The sequence below is a fragment of the Notothenia rossii genome, assembly GCF_949606895.1.
Source record: "Notothenia rossii genome assembly, chromosome: 5".
Classification (NCBI taxonomy): Eukaryota; Metazoa; Chordata; class Actinopteri; order Perciformes; family Nototheniidae; genus Notothenia; species Notothenia rossii.
Window position 1 is genome coordinate 24,417,074 of NC_136903.1, and position 25,911 is coordinate 24,442,984.

Genomic DNA, 25,911 nt, shown 5'->3' on the forward strand with positions numbered 1-25,911 from the left:
ATGAATGGGGGGACCAGTGACCCTGATCTCTATGAGGGGCCTCAGGGAACCCCGTCACTGTTTGCTCCACCATGAGGGCCTGAGACACGTAGGGTCTGTTCATATTTCATTGTCTGTTGGTTTTAGCTCAATGAAACCTCCATTCAACAATTTAGTTAAATATAGCAGGTTATATGATATATATATATATATATATATATATATATATATATATGTCAAATATTATGCAATTTGCTTTTGAAACTGCTGTCATAAAGGTGGACAATAAAGGTTCACGTGATTTGTTTCTGAATAGATTAGTCATCTATTATAAGATTAGGTAGTCAACACCTTTGCTAATACGACAAACATCAAGAAAGTGCCACACAGGACATAGTAAGCACATTTTCTTTACAATTTCTACAGCAAGGAGGTCCAGTATGTCATCTGTCTTTCAGCCTTTTATCTCCCAAAGCTTTTGCCAACAAGCTCACATTGTAAACAATCAGACTCCCCCGGTGCCCCGAGCTCCGAGTCCTGGCAGCCAGCTAACTTAGCTAACAGCTAACTTAGCTGACGGCAGCAGTTAGAGCTTAGCGTGACATAAACAACAAGTAATTGCTTTCTGTCAATCAGGACACCAAAGATAATCAAGAAAGAGCAGCTCGACATCAGAAGAAAATATGTTTTCCTTAAAATATGATTCAGTTTCAATACACATATTGATTTAGTTGTTTTTGTTTGAGTAATAGTGCCTTAAAGCCTTATGCATTTAGAGGAGATCAAACCCCTCACCAAAGTTACACATCTATTCTAATAATAGATGTGGATCTATACATTTTGTGCATTGCGAGTAAATGTTTGAAAAAATTCAGTGCATTTTTGTCCCTGGTGGAACGGTTGGTTGTTAATAGCTGTTTGTTGGCGTCATGCTTCAGTGAGAGCAAGCAGCCTGACTGCACAGTGTGCACACGTGGGGCTTGTAGTGTCACGCACCGCTGATGCAGCTGAATGGCACTGCCCCCCCTTCTCCTTTAGTTTGAGCTCCCCACATACAAGAGGAAAGTTAGCTGTAAGTGGAAGAAGATCTCACTCCCCTGTCTTTCTCTTTCTCACACTCCTACAGTAGCTCTGCCTCTGATGGTGTTCCCCCTTACAGTAATCTCTCAGGAATTGTGGGTGTGAAATATTCATCTGATCCCCTTTCAAAGGTGTGAGGTAGCCCCGAGTATGTGGCCCATTGGGACCATTGCTTGAATAAGGTGAATGCTGAGCGTGATACAAGGCTGCAGAAGTTATTCCTCCCTCCCTGTGCTGATAATTGTGTTGAGGATGTTTGTGTAGGAGAGGAGCACTAAAGTTAGTACTTGTGTGTTGTTATATAACATGAAATCCTGGATATTGGCTGAGCAACAACCACTCAAGCAGCTCTCCTCCTCACCTGCTGATGTTTTGTTTCTCTGTCTGTGTGTTGTCAGAATGAGGTGATCAGCCAGCAGCTGTCTGCAATCTTCACCCAGTGTTACGGCCCTTACCCCATCCCCAAACTAGCAGAGATCAAGAGGAAGCAGACGTCACGCCTGGGTGAGGGCCAGCCTTTTCCATTCCACTTCTGTCATTGTGAAATCTATACTGTTTAACAATGCAAAGAATACAGCATTCAAACAGCACATGAGCACTTCTTTGATGTATTTGTGTTGAATTGCCTGTTGGAGTTAATGCAGGAAAATGGGAAGAGCACGTAATGCCATCTAGTGTTCAGAAACTAGAATAAAAAAGTGGCTAAAATGTGTCTAGAACTGCCAAGAAGGCTTAGTTGTACACCCCATTTCTTTCTTTTTTTTTGATAATCAGAAAAGCATTCTGTTTTTCTGGCCACTTGGGTTTCAGATCCTCAATTCCTGAACAATAAAGAGATGTCAGATGTGACCTTTTTGGTGGAGGGGAAGCCTTTCTACGCCCACAAAGTCCTGCTCTTCACAGCTTCCGGCAGGTACAGTCACTTTGGATTCAGCTTTCAAATGCCCAAGTAGTCTTCCATTTCTATAAAAGCTCTGAATATGTAACTGTAAGTTCTGATATGAAAAGATAAATGTATTCATACAGCAATGACCTAACACATGCTGTGTTGATTTGTGGTTGTCAGTACTGTGCATTTCTTCCTGCTGATCCATAAACTCATTTGTCTTCCTGCCCTGGGGATCCTGACAGGACTTCCATTTCACACTCATGTCATGTTATTTCGATGACAGTCAGTCCTGTCATCAATGGACTGTAGATCTGTCACTCATGTTCACTAAATGTCCCCAGAGAAAAAAATAACTAATTGAAACCAACCCAATACTGAACAGTTGTTCAAGGTTTATTTTTACTCACCTTATGCTACAAGCTACTATTAAGATGTATAAACATTTACCAAGTGTGAGTAAAACACCAAATACTTGACTGTCTTTTTTTCTCTCAAGGTTTAAAACTCTTCTTGCAAACAGACCTTGCGGTGAAAACACGTGCATAGAAATCAGCAATGTGAAATATCACATTTTTATGGTAAACTTTTAAATCACCCTTGCACTTCACATTCACACTGCTTCCTTCATAAATTCCTACTCTATTCATCCTTGTATGAAAGCTTCAATATGTTTCCTTCTTTCAGCTGGTGATGCAGTATCTCTACTGCGGGGGGGCCGACGCTCTGCACATCAGGAACACTGACATCATGGAGGTTAGGCTTGTTAGCACAGCGTTCACTGCAAAACTGTAGAATGTACTTTAATGTTACACTAAAAACCTTTGTACTGTGAATTTAGATTAATAATAATAATAATAATAATAATAATAATAATAATAATAATAATAATAATAATGAATAAGATGTAGGTCTCAGGTACCTATTACCTTACCTATTGATGTTGCACTGTTCAAAAAGCACAGTAGTATCCATGATCAAATTGGACGCTAAACTTGATGAGTTGATTGGGCTTTTTATTTTTCAGCTTCTGTCTGCAGCCAAGTTCTTCCAGCTTGAGGCTCTGCAGCGGCACTGTGAGATCATCTGCACCAAGAACATCAACACTGAAACCTGTGTGGAGATCTACAACCACACCAAGGTGCAAAAACTGAATAGGATGAAAACACAAGCTGTGTTGTAAAACACGTTTAAGAGATGGTTGTTCCCTGTTGGGTTGTATGAGGTACTTACTGTATCTATAGTGTGTGTATTACAGCGGATTAACTGCTCCTGAAGAGGCAGCAGCAATATATTTTTTAGCTAAAAGAAAACAATATCAGTTTAAGTACGCTATATTTAGAATATTTCCCCCGCTGTGAGACAGCTCGTTCCAACAGGGAAGTGAAGCCTTTATATCTTTATAGTATGCTCTATTCAAAGCCGTCAAACTCAATTGACAAAAAAACAATAACTTTACTTTGCAGAATCGCGGGGTTGCTGGTCTGCCGCTGCCATCATTGGTAAGTTTGTGTTATAAGTTTGTGTTATTCTGTAACTTTGTTGAGTCTGGACTAACCACAATAACACAAACTAACTAACAGCAGTAGACCAGCAACCCCGCGTTTCGACAAGGTGAAGTGATTGTATTTGTCAATGGAGTCTGGTCGCCCTGAGAAGAGCATGGATAACAGCTTCCGAAAGAACTGTGAGGAAAAGCAATCTACATCTTCCAAATGCATTGTAAACTTAAATTGCTATAGATTTTTGAAGATAAAAAAAACATTATTTGCTGCTGCCCCCATCCATCGCTGTAAATGTTTTGTGCTGTGACTACTGTCTGCCGCTTCAAGCTAGGGGAGTGCTGGTAATACGCTGATTTAAATATCTCATACAACCCCACTTCTGTTTATCTCTCTAAGGTGTTATAGATGTCCACTAATGGAACTATTGTTACTTTGTTCACAGTTTCTTGGTGCTCCAGACTTGGCGTCCTATATAGAGGGCTACTTCCTAAAGAACATGTTAATCCTGATCGAGTTGGAGCCATTCAAACAGCTGCTGTACGACACGCCTCCAGATAGCCCCGGCTCTGACATCCTGCAGGATCTGGAGAAAACCCTGGCCATCCGCATCCAGTCCATTCACCTGTCCTCCTCCAAGGGATCCATCGTCTGATCTCCTTCTGAACACAGGACCAGAGAATATTTAGCAGAGACATGACACTGTATTGACATGATAGAAAAAGATAAGACATTTATCTCTGTGAAGCTCATCAGTTGCTAATAAGCTTTTGTTATCATTACACAGATAGTCTGTCTGTCTGCCTTGTTGATATCTATCAGCTAGTATTGAAGTAACATACAATGACTGTCATAAGATAGCTGCCACAGTTTGCCAATAACATCACATCACTGTAACAATGTCCCTCATACAGCTAAGTAGAACAGTCTGCGTGTTACATGTTTAACTAAATGGATCAGGTGGTACTACGGGAACACAGAGGGAGAGCAACAATCAGCATCAAAATACAATGTTGAGATGATGAACAACCTCAGCGTAATGTGATAAGCCATCAGTGTATACCTTCCTGGCTCTGTGAGGAAGAACTGCTGTGAATACTTGCTTAAACTTGTGGACTTGTACAGAGTAATTATTTGTATATTTGTCAGTCACTTTGCATTATCTGTGCTGATTAGTCCTTAAAGACAAACAACTGACAAGAACCTGTAATGTGACTGATGCAAAGAGGGACTTTCACCACGTGACTTTGGGCAACATGAGTGGGAAAGAAGACTTCCCTGTGTAAATATTGTTCATAAGAAACAGAGCTATTGATAATGTAACTTAATGTATATATATATATGTCCACGGATGTTTTCTCATGTGTCTTACTGTTGGATATCGCTGTAAAAACAAGAAGCTCATCTTTTAAATATCTATGTTTAAATGTTGCATGTCAGAGGGATGACTGTGTTTCGTTCTTTTCTGTTTTGAGTATGACTTTGAAGAGCTGTTCCACGCCTAAACGACTGAAAGTAGAGTGAGGATATTTTTGTCATCAGCATGGGTCACTAAATGTTATGGTCACATGGTGTCGTCATTTCTTTGTGTGAGAGGCTCCAGGCCTGTCTAGTCCTGAACTGGGAACATTGTTTTTCAGGGATTGTGAAATCACATGGCTTGTATACTGTGTGTGTGACTTGATATATCTTTCCTCTATAAAGATTAATATAAAGGATACTATGAATCTGCTCATGGATTCTCCTGGTGCAGTCTCTGGCTCAAAACAGCAAGGGGACATCTCTTATTCCGTTTAATGTCAAATTTGAATTTATTTTTATCTCCACCACTATAAGGTCATGGTTTAGCTTTTTTTGTTGTTGCACCAAACTGGAAACAATCCAACACTGTTTTAGATAGATATGATGAAAATACATTCTTATTCCCAGTTCACTTATTTATAGAGCCTGAAACATATTAACATAATAAAATGACATAAACTTTATAAACTCTTCACATTATGTCTAAACATAAGGTAAATAATTTAATTGACAAGTTAAAACCAACAAAGTTAGCTTGCTTATGCTACAAAGACACCACGCTTCTATCGTGCAGGAATAATTATCTTTTTTTACATTTATATGCCTTTTATCTTCATCAAGGACCGTGGACCGAAGACAAGTATTAAATCGGAGGAACTTACAAATGTAATTTTTGTAAATGGGTAAATATATAAGTCATAAACACAGGAGAGGAAAAAATTCAGTCAATATTCTTTACTCATAATATTGAATTGCCTGTTATTTTTGTGCCAGTACACTAAAGAAAGAGAAACTTTGACTTTATTTAAATGTATAAGTTTAAAAATATATATTAGGTTCAACTTAATATTATTGCTAAACTACTACAGTTGTGTGAAATGTGTTGACATAATACATTTAATTAAGGTAAAGGTTTCAGTTTTTTCAGTGTAGCCTACGCTGTATGTTTCCAAAGTTTAAAGCAATTTCAGATGAGAGGTTGACAGAAGTTGAGGGGGGGGGGGTGTCAGGGTCAGACAGAGAGAGACAGACTGACAGGTAGAAAGCAATTCAAAGCCGTAAAGAACAGACGCGGCCTTGTCCTCGAGCGGCCCACTCTCCTGCAGAAAATAGTCAAAGCAGAGCAGTGAAACTCTACTGCTGGTGTTAATGAAATGCTGCACTCATTCCTACATTATACAGTTAATCTGTTTAAAATAGACTCATATTAATAAGTGTTGCCCTTGGCTTTGTTTCACACTGCTTGAAAAAACCCAAGTGCCAAATATGATATTAAAATTCATTTTTCTGCATGTGACTTAAATGTCAGATGCAGAAGGACACTCAGGGTTTGTTTGACTTTAATACTTTCTAGTTGTTTATGAAATGCTAAACTCTTATAATCAAATTACTGGGAGAGAACAATCCGGTCCAGACAGGCTCTGTCATTTATTTATTTTACATTGCCAGATATTGGATTGTGTCTCATCTAATCAGTGTTCATCCTCCGATCCTCCAGAAAACTGTTGTGTGTGCGTCGGCCAAAGAATTTGAATGGCTGAGGATAGGGTGACAGCAGTTGTTAAGGAGTCACCATGGTTACCGCTGCTCAGGAACAATGCTGAGCAGAGAATGCTGCGCTGTGAAAGACTGTTAGAAATCCTGAGGTGCACACATGCACATGCTTATACACTGAAACAATAAACACAATATGTTTTCATCCAGTAGAATTTACTCCTAAACAAGTAGTTAGGAGAAGCTTGTTTAAGCAGAAATGTTCCATTATCAGATTAGCTGTGTCAGACAGGACAGCATGCCATTAAGCTGTGGAAATGTCTCTGTTGCCTCTTTTCTTAAGCGCTGCTGGGCATCTTAATTTACTGGTTTGTGCAGTGCAAGCAGAGTGCTAAGCAACAACAAGGGAAGTGGTGAGGGGAACTCCACAGGGGGACACTCTGAATGCAACTGTTTTACACTGCTCACGGTTTATGTGATTTTTCCCTGTGCCTGCTTCATTTCTCTTGCCATGAGCTGGAATTTGTATGTCTTTGTGTTGTTGCCATGCACTCATTTATGAGTGTCTATTGTTCCTTTTTGTGAGTGGGTTGATGTGCATGTGCATGTGCATGTGCAAGTGGGAGTTTAAAAGGGGTGTTTGCCCTGCTAACTCTCTCCCCTGAGCGAGCCCCTTTCGTCCTCCCCTTGTTGTCATGCACAGGCGCTCTCCCTTTGGCACCAAGCGGGCTGGCAGCACAAGAGCCATGTGTTCAGGCTCCACGCTTTGAAGGGCTCAAACAAACTTTTTCAGTACTGTTTCTGTGAAACGTCGTGTAAAGGGAGAGAGAGAGAGGGAGGGAGAAAAGAGGAGGAGAGTTGGGGTTGAAAGAGAGTTTGAGGGAGAGAGATGGGGAGAGTAAGGAGTTGCAGACAAAAACAAGCTGTCTACCATGAGGAGGTTTTGAGCTCAGTTGTTGAAGGATACTTTGTTTTGGATAACTTTTCTGCAGGAGACTCAACAACAGGTAAATATGGAGGAAGCAATATGTGAAAACCAAGTTTGAAAAAGATGAGAATGAAATAAATGGTTTCTTCTTTGCTCAGGCAGGCCAAAAAGAGAGAGGGTGGTTGTGGAGACACTTTTAACAAGGCCCTAAACTCACACAGCTCTCACCATTTCTTTCCCTTTTCTCTGAGGCTGTTATCCTCGTGTGTGTTTCCCAACCCATAATTGAAGTCAGCCACCAGCTGTTTCAGTGATGCAGTCCGACGAGCTCTCAGCCAGAGAGGAGTTCACCTACAGCCACATGCCCACTCTGGAGAGGGGCGGTGGGGGGTCTCTGGGACGACGGAGCGACAGGGGAACGGATAGAAGGCCGGACAGGGGGGAGCGGTATAGGCCCGAGCGGGACAGCTACACGGTGGACGTGAGGGCCAGTGACCTGCAGCTGGCCCAGCCGGAGCCTCTAAAGCACCCCTGCTTCAGCTACAGGGCCTGGCTCTACAGCGTCCTCTTAGGGGTGAGAGGGGGAGGGTCAGGGAGAGGTACACAGGAGGCACATCACAGGGTGCATTTATTCAGTCCATCACACACAAATGTTAAAGGTTGGGGTGATCTTTCATTCTGATGCATCCCAGTCTAGAAATTTTGAGTGGGATGGCGACAAGAAGTCTTGTGTTGTGCTTCCAAATTTAGGTGAGAACAATATGTCTACAGTATGCAACCTCTAACCACTTACTTTAGCAAGTTTGTGAGCGGTGACTCTGAGGTAACAGAGAAGTAAACACAAACTGTTTACAAATGGTTATGTATGGGGCTGCTGGATGTTAATAGTTAACATGTCATCATTATGTCTGTGTGCTTTGTGTTTGATCTGGTAAACAGTTCAGATTTATGAATGGCTAAATATGTGTGCCATGTTGTTTGTGTGAGAGAATGTCAGTATTATGGTAGAGTTTTACCTTTTGAACGTATTTATGAGTGATCATATGTGTATTTGCATGCATGCCCACGTATGTTTCCTCAGGGCAGTCTCCTCATCACATCTGGTTTCTCTCTGTACATGGGAAATGTGTTTCCTGTTGCCATGGACTACCTGCGCTGTGCTGCCGGCTCTGTGAGTGACCGTAGCTCAATCACAGACACATTCATATCTGCTCTTACCTAATACATTCACACTTATTGGTATGTATAAATGTAGGCAATATCATCCAATGGTTTTTATAAAATTGGTATCACTGGACCAATATAATATCTCACGCCTATCCATTTAATAATCCAACCATTATGAATATTCGATGTACTTATTTTTGAATATGAACATTTGAATTGAAACTTTGGTATTGGACCAACAATTGTTGGACTTTGAAAACAAATGTTTTGATCTTATATTGGTAAGATAGCTCTCAACCACTGGTAACATGTTCTATTACCTAAGAGAAGAGCAAAAAAATAACTTTTATAAATCCCAGAAATCTTTGGGTACTGACAAAATATCAGGACAAATTGAGGATTTGAAGAACAATAATAGGTTATAATGCTTCCTGGGTGATGCCCATTGTTTAGATTATTGTCATGTCAAAATGCCATTGACACTTTAGTTAAATACATTAATTCAACAATTCATTTTTGTTGCTGTTCTCCAACAGGGCATCCCTGCAGCGATCGCCAGTTTTGCCATTGCCAAGAACAGACACGTTGCAGTGAGTAAACAAACCTTGGGCAAAGTACATAATTATGTTGTAATGGATTTTTTATGAAAATTCCTTGAAGCAATTGGCGCTTAATACTAATGAAGGTCTCATGTTTTTTTCAAGGTGTCAGATTTCCAGGTGGTCTACGTGTCAACATTTGCTGTAACGACCACCTGTCTGGTTTGGTTTGGATGTAAACTGGTCCTAAACCCTTCTGCTGTCAATGTAAATGCAACATAGTAATTTATTTGGAACTAGACATCCAAGCATACTAAGTTATCTTTATAATTAAAGCTTCTTTCTGTATTTCCTTTTTCAATCTTCCTATTGTGCTCTCCCTCCTGCCATGTTTATTCTCAGATCAACTTCAACCTCATCCTGATGATATTGCTGGAGGTGTTGATGGCCAGTACTGTCATCCTGTCAGCCCGCTCTGCAGAAGACTGCTGCTGCCACAGGAAGGTGTGTGTTTATGTGTGATAGTTTCTTTTATTTCCCCAGATGACGTGTCTCTCCTTCTACTCTCCGTCTGGCTTTGACTCATCCATCCTAACTCCACTCATCCCTACGTCCAACTTTTTAGCAGGTGACATATGACAGATCTGTGGTTCAGCCACCTGCAGTGTTCCCTACTCGAATCCTGAAAGCATATTCTGTAAGTACATTTCAGTTGTGTTGCATAAAGCTCTGTCTGGTGTCAATGCTTATCAATCCCTGAAGAATTTCTCTGGCAGGTGATTGAAGTAATTGTGGGAATTTCTGCTGTATTCGGAGGGATTATTGCACTCAACATGGACGCTTTGCTACCTGGACCCTACTTGTCGGTCACATTTTTCTGGATTCTTGTTGCTGTAAGTTTTTCCGACTAAAACATACACTTAATCATAACCTTTTCAATGCCGTCAATATCAACCTATCACATAACTTTGTCTTTTGTTTTTAATCCTTTGCAGTGTTTTCCAAGTGCTATTGCCAGTCATGTCGTGTCAGAATACCCCAACAAATGTCTGGTGAGTACAAAAGAATACGCTAGTTGTTTGAGTCCCTGTTTACTTCATTTAAATAAGGGTTCATATATTTGAAAAGGTAGATGAGATCTGCATAATATACTTTGAGCTGTTAGTCTTTGTTAGAATACAAACACTGATCTATTTAATTACTCTGACCTCAGAGGGAGGTATGGCCTCTTGATATTCGGATGCATGGTGATGCAGGAGAGTTCTGTTTTGGTACTGATGAATCCCAGTTTAGAGTTTGTCACATTAGACAACACAGTATCCTTATTGACATATTTGGGCAACCGGGAATGTAACTCTTGGTCAGCCTTGAAATGGTTCTCGTCATACCCCTCTGATAGGTGTGTATCAGTTGCAGTTAGTTAAGTCAGTGTCTTTATCTGAAACTGTATTATGGTGTGCCCCAGGGTTCTGTTCTTGCCCCTCTCCTGCTTCCCCTTCACTTCTAACGTATCTCCTATTACAACTTCAATGATATTCAATTCTAATTCTTATTTTAGCCTCCAAATGTAAAAAATTTGCTGTATAAAATGTCTAAACTTTGGACGGCACATCATGTCCTATAGCTAAAACAAAAGCTCTAGATTTTGCTAAGGTTTCTTTCAGGCAATTATGGGTTCTCTTTCCTCTTCTGTTACATCAACCCAAGACATTGAGGTGTCACTTGACTAGGCACAGTCACTTATGTTTGATTCATTTCCTGTTTTTCCAGCTGAGAAACATAAGAAAACTCAGACAGATTGTGTCTCAAGCTGAGATGAGGCTGTATCAATGACTGAAACTTTGTCCTTACCTGCCACAGCAAAACATCCTTAAATCCCTTACAAGTGCCCAAAGATGTTGCTGCTAAAATCTGATCAGGTCCTCAAAAATGTCTCATGTGACACCAATCTTGGTGTCTCTAACTGACCTTGGACACTTCTATAAAATAGATCAGTGAATGTAACACCTGTATAGCCTTGCCTTTCTATATTTCTATTTGATGGTGTTTTCTTTTCTTGACAAACTTTTCTGAGTTCCTGTTTTCCCTCTTCTGGGTGTCTCTCAGGTGGAGGTGCTGATTGCCATCAGCAGCGTGACGTCTCCACTGCTCTTTTCAGCCTCCGGCTTCCTTTCTTGCAGTGTGATCAGCTTTATTGACATTTTCCTGAATGATGTGCCTACAGCCAAGGTGAGTTTAATGAGGTGGAAATTGAACAGTGGTGTGCAATATGCCGGCTTTCAGGGAACTATTTCCAGGCTCAAGCTAATTATGCACAAGAAGTACAGGAACACAATTAAGAGAAACTTTGAAAATGACGTGTGTGTGTGTGTGTGTGTGTGTGTGTGTGTGTGTGTGCGTGCGTGCGTGCGTGCGTACGTGCATGCGTGTGTGTGTGTGTGTGTGTGTGTGTGTGTGTGGTCCAGCAATCCTACGACATCCTGCTGCTGATTCTGATGGTGCTGCTGCTGGTGCAGGCAATTCTTACTTCAGCCACTGTGGTGCACTGTGCCTCCTACAAGAGTAAGCTCCGCATGGGGGCTCCAGAGTGCAACGACAGCATGCACACCACAACCCGTTACTATGAGGTAAGACTGGGAAAAGCAGTGATTGTGTAGAGATGGACACATATGTTCCTCTCCTTTTTATGATTCTCCACTTCCACCAAGAGACATTAGTGAATTTGGAAAATGATCCATTTAATTATCTTAGTTGTCATCATAGCTCATGTAAACATTATGATGTAAAATTATATTCTTTAGAACACATATAAATACACATTGTGTTTTTTTATGTGTTCTCATCCTTCACACATAATGTATCTAAATGTTTTTGTCCCCTTGCACATTGACATCTCTCTCCCCTTCTCCCTCTTCCTGTGTTGCTCCCTCAGCAGCATGCAGCCAATGGAACGCTGCAGGATTTTGATAAAGACAGAGCCTGGAAGGCAGTGGTGGTCCAAATGGCTACATAGACGTTTGATGAGAAGTGTCAGAAGGGGGGGATAGAACCAACTCAGCACAAGAGTTAGTACAAGAGTACAACAAGGACGAAAGAAAAAGCAATGAAGATTTGTTCAGTTATGAAGATGTAAAGAAGATTAGGAGGCAGTAAATTAATAACGGAAGTTGGCGAAAGAAATCCGAAGGACAGAAAAGTTTAAAATAATGCAAAGCTGAGAATAATGCTTGCCTGCTTACTGTAGGGCATTATTTAACCTGTGTATAGTTAAAGTATTTCTACATTGTGACCTCGTGGATACGATGAACAAGCATTTGAGTCAATGTTTATAAGAAATGATTTGAGCATTTGTGGATATGAAAGGATTTCAGTTTGTATGTCACCACTACAAAGAGAGATCTATGCATCTTTGCTACTTTTTTAAGCTGGTCGCAGCTGACTCAATTTATTCCAAACCTGTTGCGACCTAGTGATGTTTTAAAACAGCATGTATAGAAGTGTTGTGCATAGATGAAATTGATCCTAACTTTGTCCGTTGTACATTATTTTTCCAAAAAGTAAACACTGAATTATCTCCACACTTACATGACTGTTAGTAATACATGTTTTAAGGAGTAGGCCGCTTTGTGTACAGTGATGTGTTAGTGGTAGCAACATCTTATTACAAGATAATTTATCTACCTGGATTTTGCAGAATAACTTGTACATTTCAACTGAAATTGTGTTTTACTATAGGAAAATAAAACGTTTATCCTCAACTGCAAGCAAATGGGTGAATATTGTTTCATGATTGCTCTCGTTGTTGTTTAATGTTGCCCTCTTGATCAATGTGCAGATATATAAATAAGTAAGATGGGTAAGATGAGACTAAGTGACTGAATCCTGAAATAACCTTCCAGGAAATATCATATTTTTAGATGTTAGGCTGAGTTGTGAGGCGCATTTTGCTATATTATATATTGTATATAAAGTCGACATTTAGCCTATACAGTAATGTTCTGTGTTTGTCACACTGTCGTTCAACAACGAGATTTGTGTTCAATATCATTTAGTCAAGAACAACTTCACCTTTAACTATGACTTCAATGTTACATGCATAATTGCAAGTTCACAGTTTTCCTAATTAAGAGGGCTGAGTGTATTTCTAAACATATAGGCCTAATATTATGCTTTTTTGTTCTTCAAAGTGAACAACCTCAAGATCTCTGCAAGGATGCTCAAAGAGAGAGAGGGAGGGAGAGACAGAGAGAGAGAGAGAGAGAGAGAGAGAGAGAGAGACAGAGACAGAGACAGAGACAGAGACAGAGAGAGAGAGAGAGAGAGAGAGAGAGAGAGAGAGAGAGAGAGAGAGAGAGAGATACTATATTAGGAAGCAGACGTAGTGAGGTGCGGCTTCCACAACCGGCAGAAACCGGCTTCAGGAAAACTGACTTGTGGCTCAGTCCGGCTGACAAACATCGAGAGCGCGCCCCTATCGCGCGCCCACATCACACATCCAAGGATCTCAACGTAGTGCACGAGGCTGCTGGAGGAAACTGTCCTTGCTAAGCAGTGATGTAATGTTAAGTTAAGGAAATCTTTGTTAATACATGTTATTGTCCGTACAAGACAATGTTCTTTAAAAATACATTATAACTATCTTCACACAGTCATATCTATCAGTAGTCCACGCAGGGTTCCCAGTTGTAATGTTCTACTTTATTTGAAAATGCAGGTTACCCAGCCTCCACTTCATCAGGAAACAAAATCCTTGCCACACATATGTGTTTGAACAAAACACATGTCATGTGTATTTGCCAGGCCCACACTCATAAATGATGGGCAGCTGGGTAAGCCTATCAATAAGAGCCACTGTCTTGAAGTTAGGTTGTAGACTTAAACAGGATTGAATAGCGGTTGCCGGTTTATTCAACTATAGCCAAGTCTAAGGTAATCCATAACTCTCAAACGGGATTTGAATAACCAAGACTAATTATGGTGTTTTATCCCAATAGTGTTACTCCCCTTTAATGTTCATATTTTAATTAGCCTATCCTTAAAAATGTAAATGAAACACCTGTAAATAAATGATTTTAGATTATGATTTGTGAAATGCCCCCCCCCCCCAACATCCACACATCACGTGTCCTTGCGAATAGATCGATTGTTCCAGAGATGCAATTTATGAACTGGAGAATCCTAACGCGTTGTCTCATCCCTTGTTCCTGAGGAAGAGGCAGGGAGGGGAGACAGCATCGGGTTGGAGGGAGGGAGGGGGCAGCTGGTAAAGGGGGGAGCCGGAACAAACCGGTGTGCTCGGATACATGCTGTAGCTGCTCGCCCGCACTGCAGATTAACTCTTACCGTGCCGGGAGATGCAGCGAGACATGGTGAGTGGATTTTCGAATGTTTTCCCCCCACTGCATGCACACTGCTTGTTTGTTAGCTGCACACACTGAGTGGGGCTAGTGTTTCCAGTGTGGACAGGTGATGCTGCAGGTGTTGAGCTTTGGAGACTCCAAAAGCCTCCAACACACACAGAAGCAGAGCAGCACACACTCGATCACTTGATGTTCTCTGGTTATTCCGGAGCTCTCCACCGCTCAGGTGCTGAAACTGCACGCAGCTGCTATATCTCCGGTGGAAGTGTTTGTGCTCCTCCTGGATGAGATACTCCCAGCGTCCTGCACTCACACGCATGTTAGGAGACAGCATTAGCTAAACACGAGCTAACTGGAACATAATGATCCTCTGATGATATGTTCCTGCATTGTTCCCATAGGGACTAACTACAGTAATGAGGTGAAAGTGGGAAAACAGTGGGGAGAGTTTGTCTTTCTAATATCTATCATAGATCTGTCATATCCGGATGTGTTCTTAGGATGATTAAAAACAAGTGTCAGATCCACAAAGTTATTCTCTATTCATCTTCATAAAAAAAGAATATGGCTCTTCTATTGCAGCTCTTGTTTAAAACGCTGTCTCTTTGTACTGGTCATAATAGCCAAGCGGGATACGGTGGTAGCCAAAGAATGTGGGATTCCCTCGCTAAGCTCTAATAACATCACCCAGTGAGACAGAATTACCAGTCTGACTATTCTTGTGGCGGTGGCTTACAAACAGCATTGCAGCCTCTTACTGAGTGCCTAAACATCTGATGCTGCTCCTTTAAATTTCAATTATGCAAAGTTTATTTCCCCTCTTCCTTGACACAGTGTTCCAGGATGTGGATACAGTTATTGTGGATGTCACTGGGCAGATCAGTTTAAAATCTGTAGTGTAGTTTATCCCATAAAGGACATCTTGTTCTCTTTTTAAGGAAAGGCAAGCCCCACTTATTTATAGCATATTTCAACAACAAGGCCATTCAAAGTGCTTTACAAAAAACATGAAATGCTACAAGTGCCACATAACACAAAATCAAATATGAAACAGTCATTAACAGTGTTATGTAAGAAATACATGTTAAAGTTGTGACACCAATAATTGCAACATTTACTCAGCCTTAAATAGTTCTCTTGAAATATTATTTCAAAGAAATGGTCCACTGATGATCTCTTACACCGTGAGGGTGATAGTAGACGCTCATTCCCCTCTGCACTTGTGTAACTGAAGTCTCAAGGTTCCACTCCTCCAGATATTAAGTACACTTCACTGCCCTGGATTAGAGGGCTTGGCTTTAAAGGGTTTCATAGATGAGCTGTGTTTATGCACAATGAGAGGAAAGTGAGTGGTGTGCAGAGGGGGTAATGGGGGGAGAGAAAGTAAAAAGAGGAGAAGTAGAGTGAGAGGGTGAGGGCTGTAGACGGGAAGGGGTGATGCGTTCACACTACTCACAGAGGACATTCACGTACCCTTCAAGTGTACTGAGCATGCAGCAGCCGCCAGTTCAACCCTGCATAAGCATATGCATGCTCATGTATACATGCACGCTCATTCACACATGCACAAACACACGCAGAGACGCACCAGAGATCACACTGACAAGTGTGTTCACCTGACATCTCAGTGGGAACATGCTGTCCCACAGGGATAATGACTGCCAGTTAGGGGCAGGGGACCAATTGTGGAATAGCAGAGTCCAGAAAACTCTCATTTTAAAAACTAACTGAGATACTTTTTTTTGGTGACTTAATGGTTGGCATACTCTAGAGAGGATACATTTGCCCTTTAGTGTCCTTGCTTGATCAAAGACAACCCCCACCCCCCTTAGATGTGACCACATTCACACACTCCACTGGTCACAGAGTGAGGATTAGTCGTCCTCGGAAACATGACTGCACTAGAGAATGATGGGTGGAAACAGAGAGCTTTTTCTGATGCAAATTCACACAAAGACTGATTTAAAATATGGTGGCACTAATTGTTTTTTAAAATGTTTTCAGAAATTGGATCTTGGGCCTCGCAATACTTTTATCTATTCATTTGTTTTCTTTCTTTCAGAAAAGGATTGGTCAGAGCTTCCCCTGACTAAAGCTCGCATTTCAACTCTTCAGCCAGCCAGCTCTTTCCCTAGGGATCACAAGGAGGCCTGCTAAACTCAGCTCATCCCTCAACCTGCCACACAGAGTGGGACAGAGGCCTGGCACTGTGGAGATGGGGACACACATAGGGATGCGCACAGAAGAGGCAAAGGGAGGAGTGTGCTTCTGATCGTTATGCCTGGTCAGCTAAAAGAGAAAAGCAGTGGTAAACTGTAGAACACTCAAGAAGCACACCACACAGCATGAGGTTCCTGACGGTTGGTGACAGGGGCTGAAGTTGGCCAATAATTTCTGTCTTGAGGAGTGTTTCACTCCAGCAGGGAGTGTCGAGCCTCCCCTCCAGTCCAGAGGGAGGTTGTGGCGAGCGGCCCTTGTTTCCGGATGCAGAACATCCTCGATCAGAACTTAGACATGGCCACGGCTCTACTCGCCGGTGAGAAGCTGAAGGAGCTGATCCTGCCGGGCTCCTCTCAGGATGAGAGGGGGGGGTTACTGGCCGGCCTCCTGGTGCAGCTCAAACTGGAGCTGCCCTTCGACCGCGTTGTCACCATAGGGACGGTCATCATCCCCATCCTGCTGGTCACCCTCGTCTTCACAAGGAACTTTGCAGGTGAGACTTTTGCCACTAGAGGGAGTTCATTGCTAAACTGCCAGAGTGGTTATACACCAGCAGCTGTACATTTTGAGTTTGCCATGCAGTGCCTTAAGGCTTCTGTGGATGTGATAAGTAGAGATGTAAGTAGGAGATTAGGCAAAGAAGGAAAAGGACCAGTGACGAGTGCATCGGAGGAAATGATAGACTGGAGATAGAGAGGGGAGAGGAAAGTGTTTTGTTAGAAGGCTGGGTGTGACGGGAGAGATGTTAGTTGTATGCTGAGTCAGACTCTCTGCATAGCAGCATCAACCATCTGGGACTGAGCGTTTCACTTGGAGTTCAGACAAGTTCCCTCAATACTCCCTCAATGGTGTGTTTTATAATGATATTAAGGGCATTGCCAAACTTTTTTAGATGACTCAGCACCCTGCCCTCTGTGACTCTAACAAAGTAATGCTATTGCACATATAATACATGCCTTGGTGGTATTTTAATGGTTTTTAATAAATAAATAGTATGCATTGCAATAGCAAAATAGGGAATTTATCAGATGTAACTGCGTTTAGTTCAGAAGATTAAAATTGGGCTTTCTTCAACCCTAAACTACATAGATCGGATAGAGAACAACTTAGACAGGAAATTGAGCTCTCTCTTCCTCTCTCTGAGCCAGGCAGATGATCTTTTCAAAGGCAGTGTGAGAGTTATCAGAGGCACACAGCATTGTGATCGAACACATCAAAGATTCTCTGATACAGCGAGAACAAAAAGTTAAACGAACAGATCAAGTTCCCGTGGTAAATACAAAGGAACACAATAACATAATTAGGGTAATGTGATTTGGAAGTGAAATGAAGATGAGCAATACATTTTAATATGTTTTAATATCAGATGCCCTACTGAAAGCAACTGAGTTGTTTAATGTTGGTTCACAGTATACAGTCTTGTGTGTACATACATACGTTTTACAATGGATGACTGCACCAGATGTCTCTGGTATGTTTACCTTCTTTCACTTTCAAACAGGTGGTTTGGAGAGAAATAGTTATTCTAGGGAATTTGTCTAATCTGTTTGTCTGACATCACGTTATCATATTTGCCAAATCTTGAAGCTGAGAAAAAATGTCTGAGTGATGAGGGAAATTATTTTTAAAAAAAATCATGATTAAGCGTGATTGAATTGTTCTTTCAGCTGATATATTCATTTATATTATGACACAATTATCCAACTTATAATGTTCGGGCAGATTTTTTCTCATTTTTGTCCTATTTCTCAGAGGAGTCCATTTACTGTTACACACCACACAACTTCACCAGAGACCAGGCACTGTATGCAAGAGGCTACTGCTGGACAGAGCTGCGCGATGCTAAACCTGGTTTGGAGTCTCACCTTTGGCCTTCACTTTTTGAACACAAGTTCCTGCCCTATGCCCTGCTGGCCTTCGCTGGAATCATGTATATTCCTGCTTTGGGCTGGGAGTTCCTCGCCTCTACGCGGCTCACTTCAGAGCTCAATTTCCTGCTTCAAGAAATTGATAATTGCTACCATCGAGCCGCTGAGGGCCGAGCACCGAAGATTGAGAAGCAGATTCAATCCAAAGGACCTGGCATTACCGAGCGAGAGAGGCGGGAGATCATAGAGAACGCAGAGAAGGAGAAAAGCCCCGAGCAGAACCTGTTTGAGAAATATTTAGAAAGACGAGGCGAAAGTAACTTTCTAGCTAAGCTTTACCTGGGGCGCCACCTGGCTATTATCTGCCTCAGTACCCTCCCCATTTCCTACCTGAGCGCCTACTATGCCCGCCAAAGGCAGAATGAGTTCACCTGTGCCCTCGGTGAGCCCCCGGACATCAGCAGCTACTTCGAGCTGAAGCTCAGGGTCAACTGTAAGCTGCCTGCGGTGCAGCTGCAGCGCATCATGGCAGCAGTGGATATCTCTCTGCTCTGCACCATGAACCTCATCATCCTGCTTAATTTACTGCACTTGTTTGTCGTGCGCAAATCCAACTTTGTATTTGACAAACTGCATAAAGTTGGCATTAAAACACGGCGACGCTGGCAGAAGTCTCAGTTCTGTGACATCAACATCCTGGCCATGTTCTGCAACGAGAACAGGGACCACATCAAGTCGCTCAACCGGCTGGACTTCATCACCAATGAGAGCGACCTCATGTATGATAATGTAGTCAGGCAGCTGCTGGCTGCGCTTGCACAATCCAACCATGACGCTACGCCCACCGTGAGGGACTCTGGGATACAAACCATCGATGGCAACATGGACCCCTCTGAACTTGGGATGGGAGACATGACTGGGGAGCCGCTGGTCCTCAAACGGCCACGCAAGAAGATGAAATGGATCCCAAGCTCAAATCCTCTCCCTCAGCCATTCAAGGTAAGGCCTAAGAACAATTTCCATGTATTCAGATAGCATCATTGACACCAGAAAAGATCTAAACCTAGTGCCCTCTAGAAAAAAAAAAACTTACTTCAATAACCTGTTTACTGGAGTACAGTTCACATAAACATGATCTGTTGAAGATACTTACATGTGAGCCATATCAGTGCTACATAAACCTCTTTCTCTAAAGAGGCACAGTAAGTAGTCCTCTTAAAGAACTAAACAGAACTCTTGACGCTGTTGAAGTTGTGATATAATTACCGTTTTTGTGTTTTCTGTCCTTTTAAAAGGAACCCCTTACCCTGACACGTCTGGAAAATAGCAACAAGCCTGAAAAACCCAAACCAGTCAGACGAAAGACGGCGGCAGACAGCTTCATTGCACCACTTCTGGATACCAAAAGCACACAATACCCTATCACAAAAGGTATGAATTATTATGAACAGCAAATCTGTTTAAATGTTTGTTTATAAATGTGATAATAAATATTCCTAACCATTGATCATTTCACGTTAGAATAGTGCTTAAGATAATATATAGTTAAACCAGGGATTTAGTTTCACTGCCTATTTGCTCTTGCGCTCTCTTACCTACGCAGGTGTGCACATAAACCGGCTGAAGCTGAACTGTTTCGCGGATCCACCGCCAGTCTCATTCCCTAGTTTGAGTTTGCTTATGGAGATCTGATCTGCTTTATGGACAGCGTTTATCCTTTGAAACGCGAGATATCTCACAGCAACAATGGCACGTTGAAAAATCGCAGAGACCAAGCTCCAGTTCAGATCGGTGGAAAAAGTGAATACCGGGCTCTGGGTCAGCGAACAGTTCAACATCCGTCGGTTGATCTACACACATGTACCGAAGAATGCAAGAGCAAATATCTGAGGCAGCAACAGGGAGAGCAGAAGCAGAAGCACTGGTATTCAGCATGAAGAGTTGAAACAACTAGTTAGCTAGCTGGCATGTGAGATACACAGTATAACAAAAAAGTTGACCGAATAACACACTTTAAAGACAGCCCCCTTACTTTCTATATTGAAGCAAAAATGCATAAATGGAATGTAAAAGTCAATTGACTGGCATCTTTATAATTTATTTTGGCTGGCTCCATCCTTCACACAAAGGATTATGTTTTATGTGAAAAGGATATTTTTTATTGAAAAACCTGTTTATATTTTTAGGCCCATTCTGCAATTTCCTCTAGCTCTACGGAACTTTTTAGGATCTTTCGGGCTATTTGTTTTGGTTTTACAGCCTACTCTAAGCTCACTCTCATAGCTTTCATTAGCATTGTTTCCAGACGCAGCACAGTAGCTTTTTAACCCTTGTGTGGTGTTCATATTTTTGTTACTCAGCCAGTGTTCGTGGGTCTGGTGGACCCGCTGCCTTTTTGGGCTTCAATTCAACACAATCAAACTATTTTACGTTAAAATACTCAACAGATGTTTACTTCATCCCAAGTACAAGCAATATAAACAGCATATATGGTTAATACTTGCCCTTTTACATTTGTTAGATCACATTAATTAATTAAAATGCTCCTGGTCTTTTGTCCGCTGATCGGCTGGTCCTGTGGCTCGTCTTTTTTTTGTAACTAGCTGATGCTCGATCTCATCCTCTTCTTCAAAGTCACTGTCGGACTCAGAATTCTCAGAAATGTGATCCTCACATTCTGAAACCTCTTCCTCTTCCTCTACATCATCATCAAATGGTTCTCTCTCTTCCAGAATCATTTGCAAGGCCCTTTGAGCAGAGAATCTTTTGGCCATCTTGATCAGTTGTGATAAGGACCCAAACTGGCAAAGCTTTATTTATTGTGTCTTGCCCCAAATGTGCAGCTTGGGTAGAGTGTGAAAAAAATAAAGATTGGTTCCCGCAAAACATAATGCGGGAATGTGAGAGCAGTGCTTGAATTATCAACTATGTTGCAACCTTGTGCAGGAATGGCAGGGGCAGAAACACACAGTCGCAGAAACACACACACACACACACACACACACACACACACACACACACACACACACACACACACACACACACACACACACACACACACACACACACACACACACACACACACACACACACACACACACACACACACACACACACACACACACACACACACAGGGGGGTACAGTGGGTGGTCATTGAAAATGTGTTCTGATCAGGTTCTGATATATGTTCTTTATAGAAAATGAGCCAAGGCCATTGAGTGTGAGTTTGAAAAAATAATGTATCATATCATTTTTCTTTAGCTAAATAATGAAAACGGGTCCAGAAGACCCGAATACCATACAAGGGTTAAACAAACTTTGGATTGGTGACCTGATTTTGTATGTTATGTTCTGCTTCCTTTAAGTCAGACTTCTAATTTTCCATCGTAGATATGAGTATGATGGAGAAAAAGCACCCTCGAAACTTCTCTCTGGACGTCCACCCATACATGCTGACCATTCGTAAGCCCAAGGTGGATGTAGCAACAGCCGAGCCTCTGCCCCCAGTGCTCAACCTGGATACAGTTTACCTTGAAGGCACACACACTATCGTTCATGTGTCAGGTTCAATTACAGGTAAGCTTGAACTCTACTTTACTCTAGCTTTTGCTGGTCCAGGGCCAGAATTTGCCATATTTTACTCAAACTGTTTGGGTTCAAGAAAAAAAAGTATGCATCCATCTCATCTAGCTGTACCTTGCATATGCACCTTGGGGTGGCAGTAGCTCAGTCTGTGGGGACTTGGCCTCGACCAAAAATACTGGTGTTGACTGGTAACTGGAGAGGTGCCAATCTATCTCCTGGTAACTGCTGAGGTGTCCTTATGCAAGGCACCAAACCCCCAACTGCCCCCATGGCAGACTCTTCGCTCTGTCTTCATAAAAAAAGTGCATGTCTGCATTATTCTTAAATATAACCCACTTTGTGTTGCTTACCTGCTTTCAGAAAATAGGTAATAAATAACTATTTTGGTTCTTTAGGTTCCCCCACAAGTGTCACGCCAAACAAGAGTCGTACTAAACAAAAATCACAAGTAAATGAGAATTTGAATTAATGTTTCACCAAAATAGAGTCACGCTGAACGAGAGTCATGCTGAACAAGAGTCACGCTGAACGAAAGTCACGCTGAACGAGAGTCACGCTCAAAGGAAATCATGCCAAACGATAGTTACACTGAATGAGAGTTGAGCTGAATCAGAGCTGGATTAAAAGTTGCCCAGAGGGATAGTCACGAAAAACGAGTCGCACTTGATGAGCGTTTGAAAAGAGAATCACACTGAACGAGAGTCGCACTGAGCGAGGCTGAGGCAGGGGCTCTCAGAAGATATCCTCACATGCATGACCCAGAAGCATGAATTCTCCACAGTATTATCCACAGTATTTCTCAAGTATTCAGATCATTTACATTTGAGACTGACTTTTCCCTCTGTCCCTCTACCCTGTCCAATATTTCCTTCTTGTCTTTCAGAAACTAAGATTTGCTCTCCAAAATCGACCAACACTGCCTTTTCTACGATGACCTTGCCCACCAACTCTTACGTTAATGGCGTGAGCCCAAACCCTCCCTCCAGTGAGGACCCCCTCAGTGCCAAGTCTTCTCCAACCCCTGTCCCTCTTCCTCCGCCTACCCCTCCGAGGGAGCCTCCCCCCCAGGCGGAGAACCCTGAGTGTCCACCACCAGCCCTGACCAGAGCCCCTACACACCAGCTGATGAGCATACATCATACTCTGTTTGAGGGAGAAGAGGATGAAGAACAACGCAGGGATAGACTGGCAGAGAGACCCGGGGAGCTCATCGCTGCTGGGGAATGTTGAAGGAGGAGAAAAAGAGGGACGCTGAACAAGATTCCTCTAGCCCACTCTACACTGCGCACATGACCACCATGTCAACCACTTCCTATTGACAGTCACCTCTACTCTTAAAATCAACTCACACTCGCCTGTGATGGGAGGATTAGACAGTGAGGACATGACATGGAAACTCCGGTAGTCCTAAAAGAGAAATGACCGAGACGGGGAAATTATTCAGAGGGGATAATATAAACGTTTGTTTGTAGTTAATAATGCTGACCAGAGTACTGCTGTAGGAAATGATGTCACATTCATGTCTCAGGATGACTGTGTACAGCTAAACATCCTCAAATGAAACCAGCAGAGGTATAATTCAACAGGGTGCTAAAGTGCAGGATCCAACAGCTATATTAAAAAGGCTTAATAAAAGGAAAAGCAGCAATGAGAGGTGAGTGAGCTTTCAAAAATATAAATAAAAAAAGACACACACCTTAAAAGAAGACGGCATTACAGCTTCAAACTAAAATGTATTTTAAACACGTATGATATAGCGCTTAGTCCCTTTATCCCAATAGCCAGGTAGAAAGGTAGCTTACGCAATACAGTTGAGATCTGCACAATTAATATGCAAAAGATCACAATATATTTGTGGCAATAATGTATGCGCTTACAGCATCATATCTCACAGAATGCTGTATACATATGACACTGTATATGACTCAGACTTTGTGTAGATAATATAACACACGTTTCATGGCTTTATTATTGCCATTTCACCGCTGATTAGGAACGTGTATGATATCTTGACTCCACTATATTTGCACGTCATTTATAATAGGTCAATTGTTATATTATATACAAGAATAGCAAAAGAACAGACTCTAGAATGAAAGAGTGCCGTTGTGAGGTGACGTGCAACTACAGTACAATATTGCTCAGAGAAACTGTCACATAGGTAACGGATATCTATGACAGAACTACAATGATCTGGTTGTTTTCTTCTTTTAAAGCAGATCAAACATAAAGAATGGAGTTGGACCCAGTGGTAAAGTATGTGACTGTTGTGTTCAGCTGGCTTCTCGTGGAAGTGCTGTGATGTGATGTGAACGAAGTGATGAGTAGATTTAATGTCTCACTGGAGGGTTCATTACTAGATAGAATAAGTTATTGAATGCCATCTGCTGTCTCAGACACAATCTAAATGTCTTCAGTAGTTCTGCCCTGCCTCACATTGTGTCAACATCTGCTATGAACAACTTAATAGTTAGAATGGTCTGTCTGTGATGTGAAGTAGAAACCATGCATATGGGGTGTCTTAGCACTCTTCACAATGAACGAGTGAGTGGACAAGGGGATGGGTGCCTACCACTACCTCTCACATTTTCAGCCACATGAATACAGGAACTTCACTAAAGGAACTGCCTGCACTGACTTACACACACATATGACATATATTCTACTGTAGAAAACATTAGTGCTTTCATCTGGGGTTTACCTACAATATCGGTAGACATATGCATACTATACTCATTACTCACATTTTTCTGGGGCATTCAGGAAGCATACACTTGTGATGAGGGACAGCATTTTTTTCCAATGATCTTTTGGTGCAAATGCAAAATAATCCACTTTGTTTTCATGTTGGCTAAAAGTCCCGTTGTTAGACTGATCAAGCACACCGAATGCATCCAAAAGCACTTTAAGACTTGTAGCACGAGTATGTGAGGGCATGGTATATGTTAAAACACAGCTCTGCTTATAAAGGATTTTTTTCTGTGTAGATTTGAACATTGAGTCAATAAAGAAGGGAAATCTGTGACAGAGAAAAGAGTCCAGACTTTGATTGAACTGTGTGAAATGTTATAATGGAAAGTAAATAAATAAATTTTCCCTATAAAAATAAATGTGTGGGTCGACTAAATGAATGACTACATGTACCAGGAAGCACTGTGGCTGTCAGATTCAGACGAGCATTTGCTGTAATGCAGCTGTAGTGGCGAGGAGAACACTGACATACGGGCTGGCTTAACCAGTACGTTTTTTATATTTGTTTTGATAAAACTATTGTGTATGATAGCAAATGTGTTGTACTTAATAATGTCAGCATTTGTTGTGAAATTTATCAATTCCAACGATTAAGTTTTGACGACATACTTACGGGGCTTGCTAGCCATGAGACTTCAGTAAACCATGGATATAAAGAGAACTGGATACAGCGTTGGAGGAGGGATCCATCCATCCCGTTCATTCCATTTGCTCGCATGAAGCTCAAAATGGAGCGACTGTAGATTCAGAAAGTACCCGGATCATCCGGGGCCTTTTGCTTTCCCTAAGCCCCGCCTCCGGTCTCCCACTCTCGGCTCAGTCAAATTAAGAGAGAAAATAACTCTGGTTTTGGCTTTTAGTGCATTTAACAACCCTAATGATTTAAATGAGGGCTATAAAAATGCTCGTGCTCGGTATTTTACTGATTTACAGCGACTCTTCCCAATGTAAGTCGATGGGGAAAAGTATTTTGGGTCAAAATTACGTCACGGAAGCTGTAGTAACATCGTTTGGCCACTACGGCCATTC

At 41.8% G+C, this 25,911-nt stretch overlaps 3 protein-coding genes across 10 annotated transcripts in view; all 3 read left to right on the forward strand.

The window, feature by feature from the left end:
* The window catches only part of btbd11b (BTB (POZ) domain containing 11b), a 107,521-nt gene extending 102,343 nt beyond the window's left edge, over positions 1-5,178 (forward strand). For 2 of the 4 annotated variants that reach the window (XM_079679984.1, XM_079679986.1), the window contains 7 exons: positions 1,458-1,563; positions 1,870-1,972; positions 2,445-2,526; positions 2,633-2,701; positions 2,973-3,086; positions 3,412-3,447; positions 3,893-5,178. In XM_079679984.1, the coding sequence (XP_079536110.1) occupies positions 1,458-1,563; positions 1,870-1,972; positions 2,445-2,526; positions 2,633-2,701; positions 2,973-3,086; positions 3,412-3,447; positions 3,893-4,102 (720 nt within the window). In that variant the 3' untranslated portion in view covers positions 4,103-5,178. The remainder of the gene's footprint in view (positions 1-1,457; positions 1,564-1,869; positions 1,973-2,444; positions 2,527-2,632; positions 2,702-2,972; positions 3,087-3,411; positions 3,448-3,892) is intronic. The other 2 variants (XM_079679985.1, XM_079679987.1) reach the window with 1 other exon arrangement.
* Positions 5,179-7,205: 2,027 nt separating this feature from the next.
* mlc1 (modulator of VRAC current 1) lies at positions 7,206-12,854 on the forward strand. Of its 4 annotated transcripts, none has more exons than XM_079683614.1 (12): positions 7,206-7,469; positions 7,682-7,964; positions 8,472-8,561; positions 9,094-9,147; positions 9,262-9,363; positions 9,499-9,600; positions 9,725-9,793; positions 9,873-9,989; positions 10,092-10,148; positions 11,203-11,325; positions 11,562-11,723; positions 12,029-12,854. In XM_079683614.1, exons 2-12 carry the CDS (start codon positions 7,704-7,706, stop codon positions 12,107-12,109), a joined length of 1,218 nt encoding a protein of 405 aa, XP_079539740.1. In that variant the 5' UTR covers positions 7,206-7,469; positions 7,682-7,703; the 3' UTR covers positions 12,110-12,854. The 4 variants fall into 4 exon arrangements, with proteins under 4 accessions (XP_079539740.1, XP_079539738.1, XP_079539737.1 ...); XM_079683612.1 differs by having other exon boundaries at positions 7,210-7,469; positions 7,642-7,964; positions 9,722-9,793; XM_079683611.1 differs by having other exon boundaries at positions 7,212-7,469; positions 9,722-9,793.
* A 1,496-nt stretch (positions 12,855-14,350) lies between these two features.
* Positions 14,351-25,231, forward strand: panx2 (pannexin 2). Of its 2 annotated transcripts, none has more exons than XM_079681741.1 (6): positions 14,351-14,465; positions 16,519-17,169; positions 18,399-19,543; positions 19,840-19,975; positions 21,937-22,122; positions 23,015-25,231. In XM_079681741.1, exons 2-6 carry the CDS (start codon positions 16,941-16,943, stop codon positions 23,359-23,361), a joined length of 2,043 nt encoding a protein of 680 aa, XP_079537867.1. In that variant the 5' UTR covers positions 14,351-14,465; positions 16,519-16,940; the 3' UTR covers positions 23,362-25,231. The 2 variants fall into 2 exon arrangements, with proteins under 2 accessions (XP_079537867.1, XP_079537868.1); XM_079681742.1 differs by having other exon boundaries at positions 18,429-19,543.
* Positions 25,232-25,911: the final 680 nt, after the last annotated feature.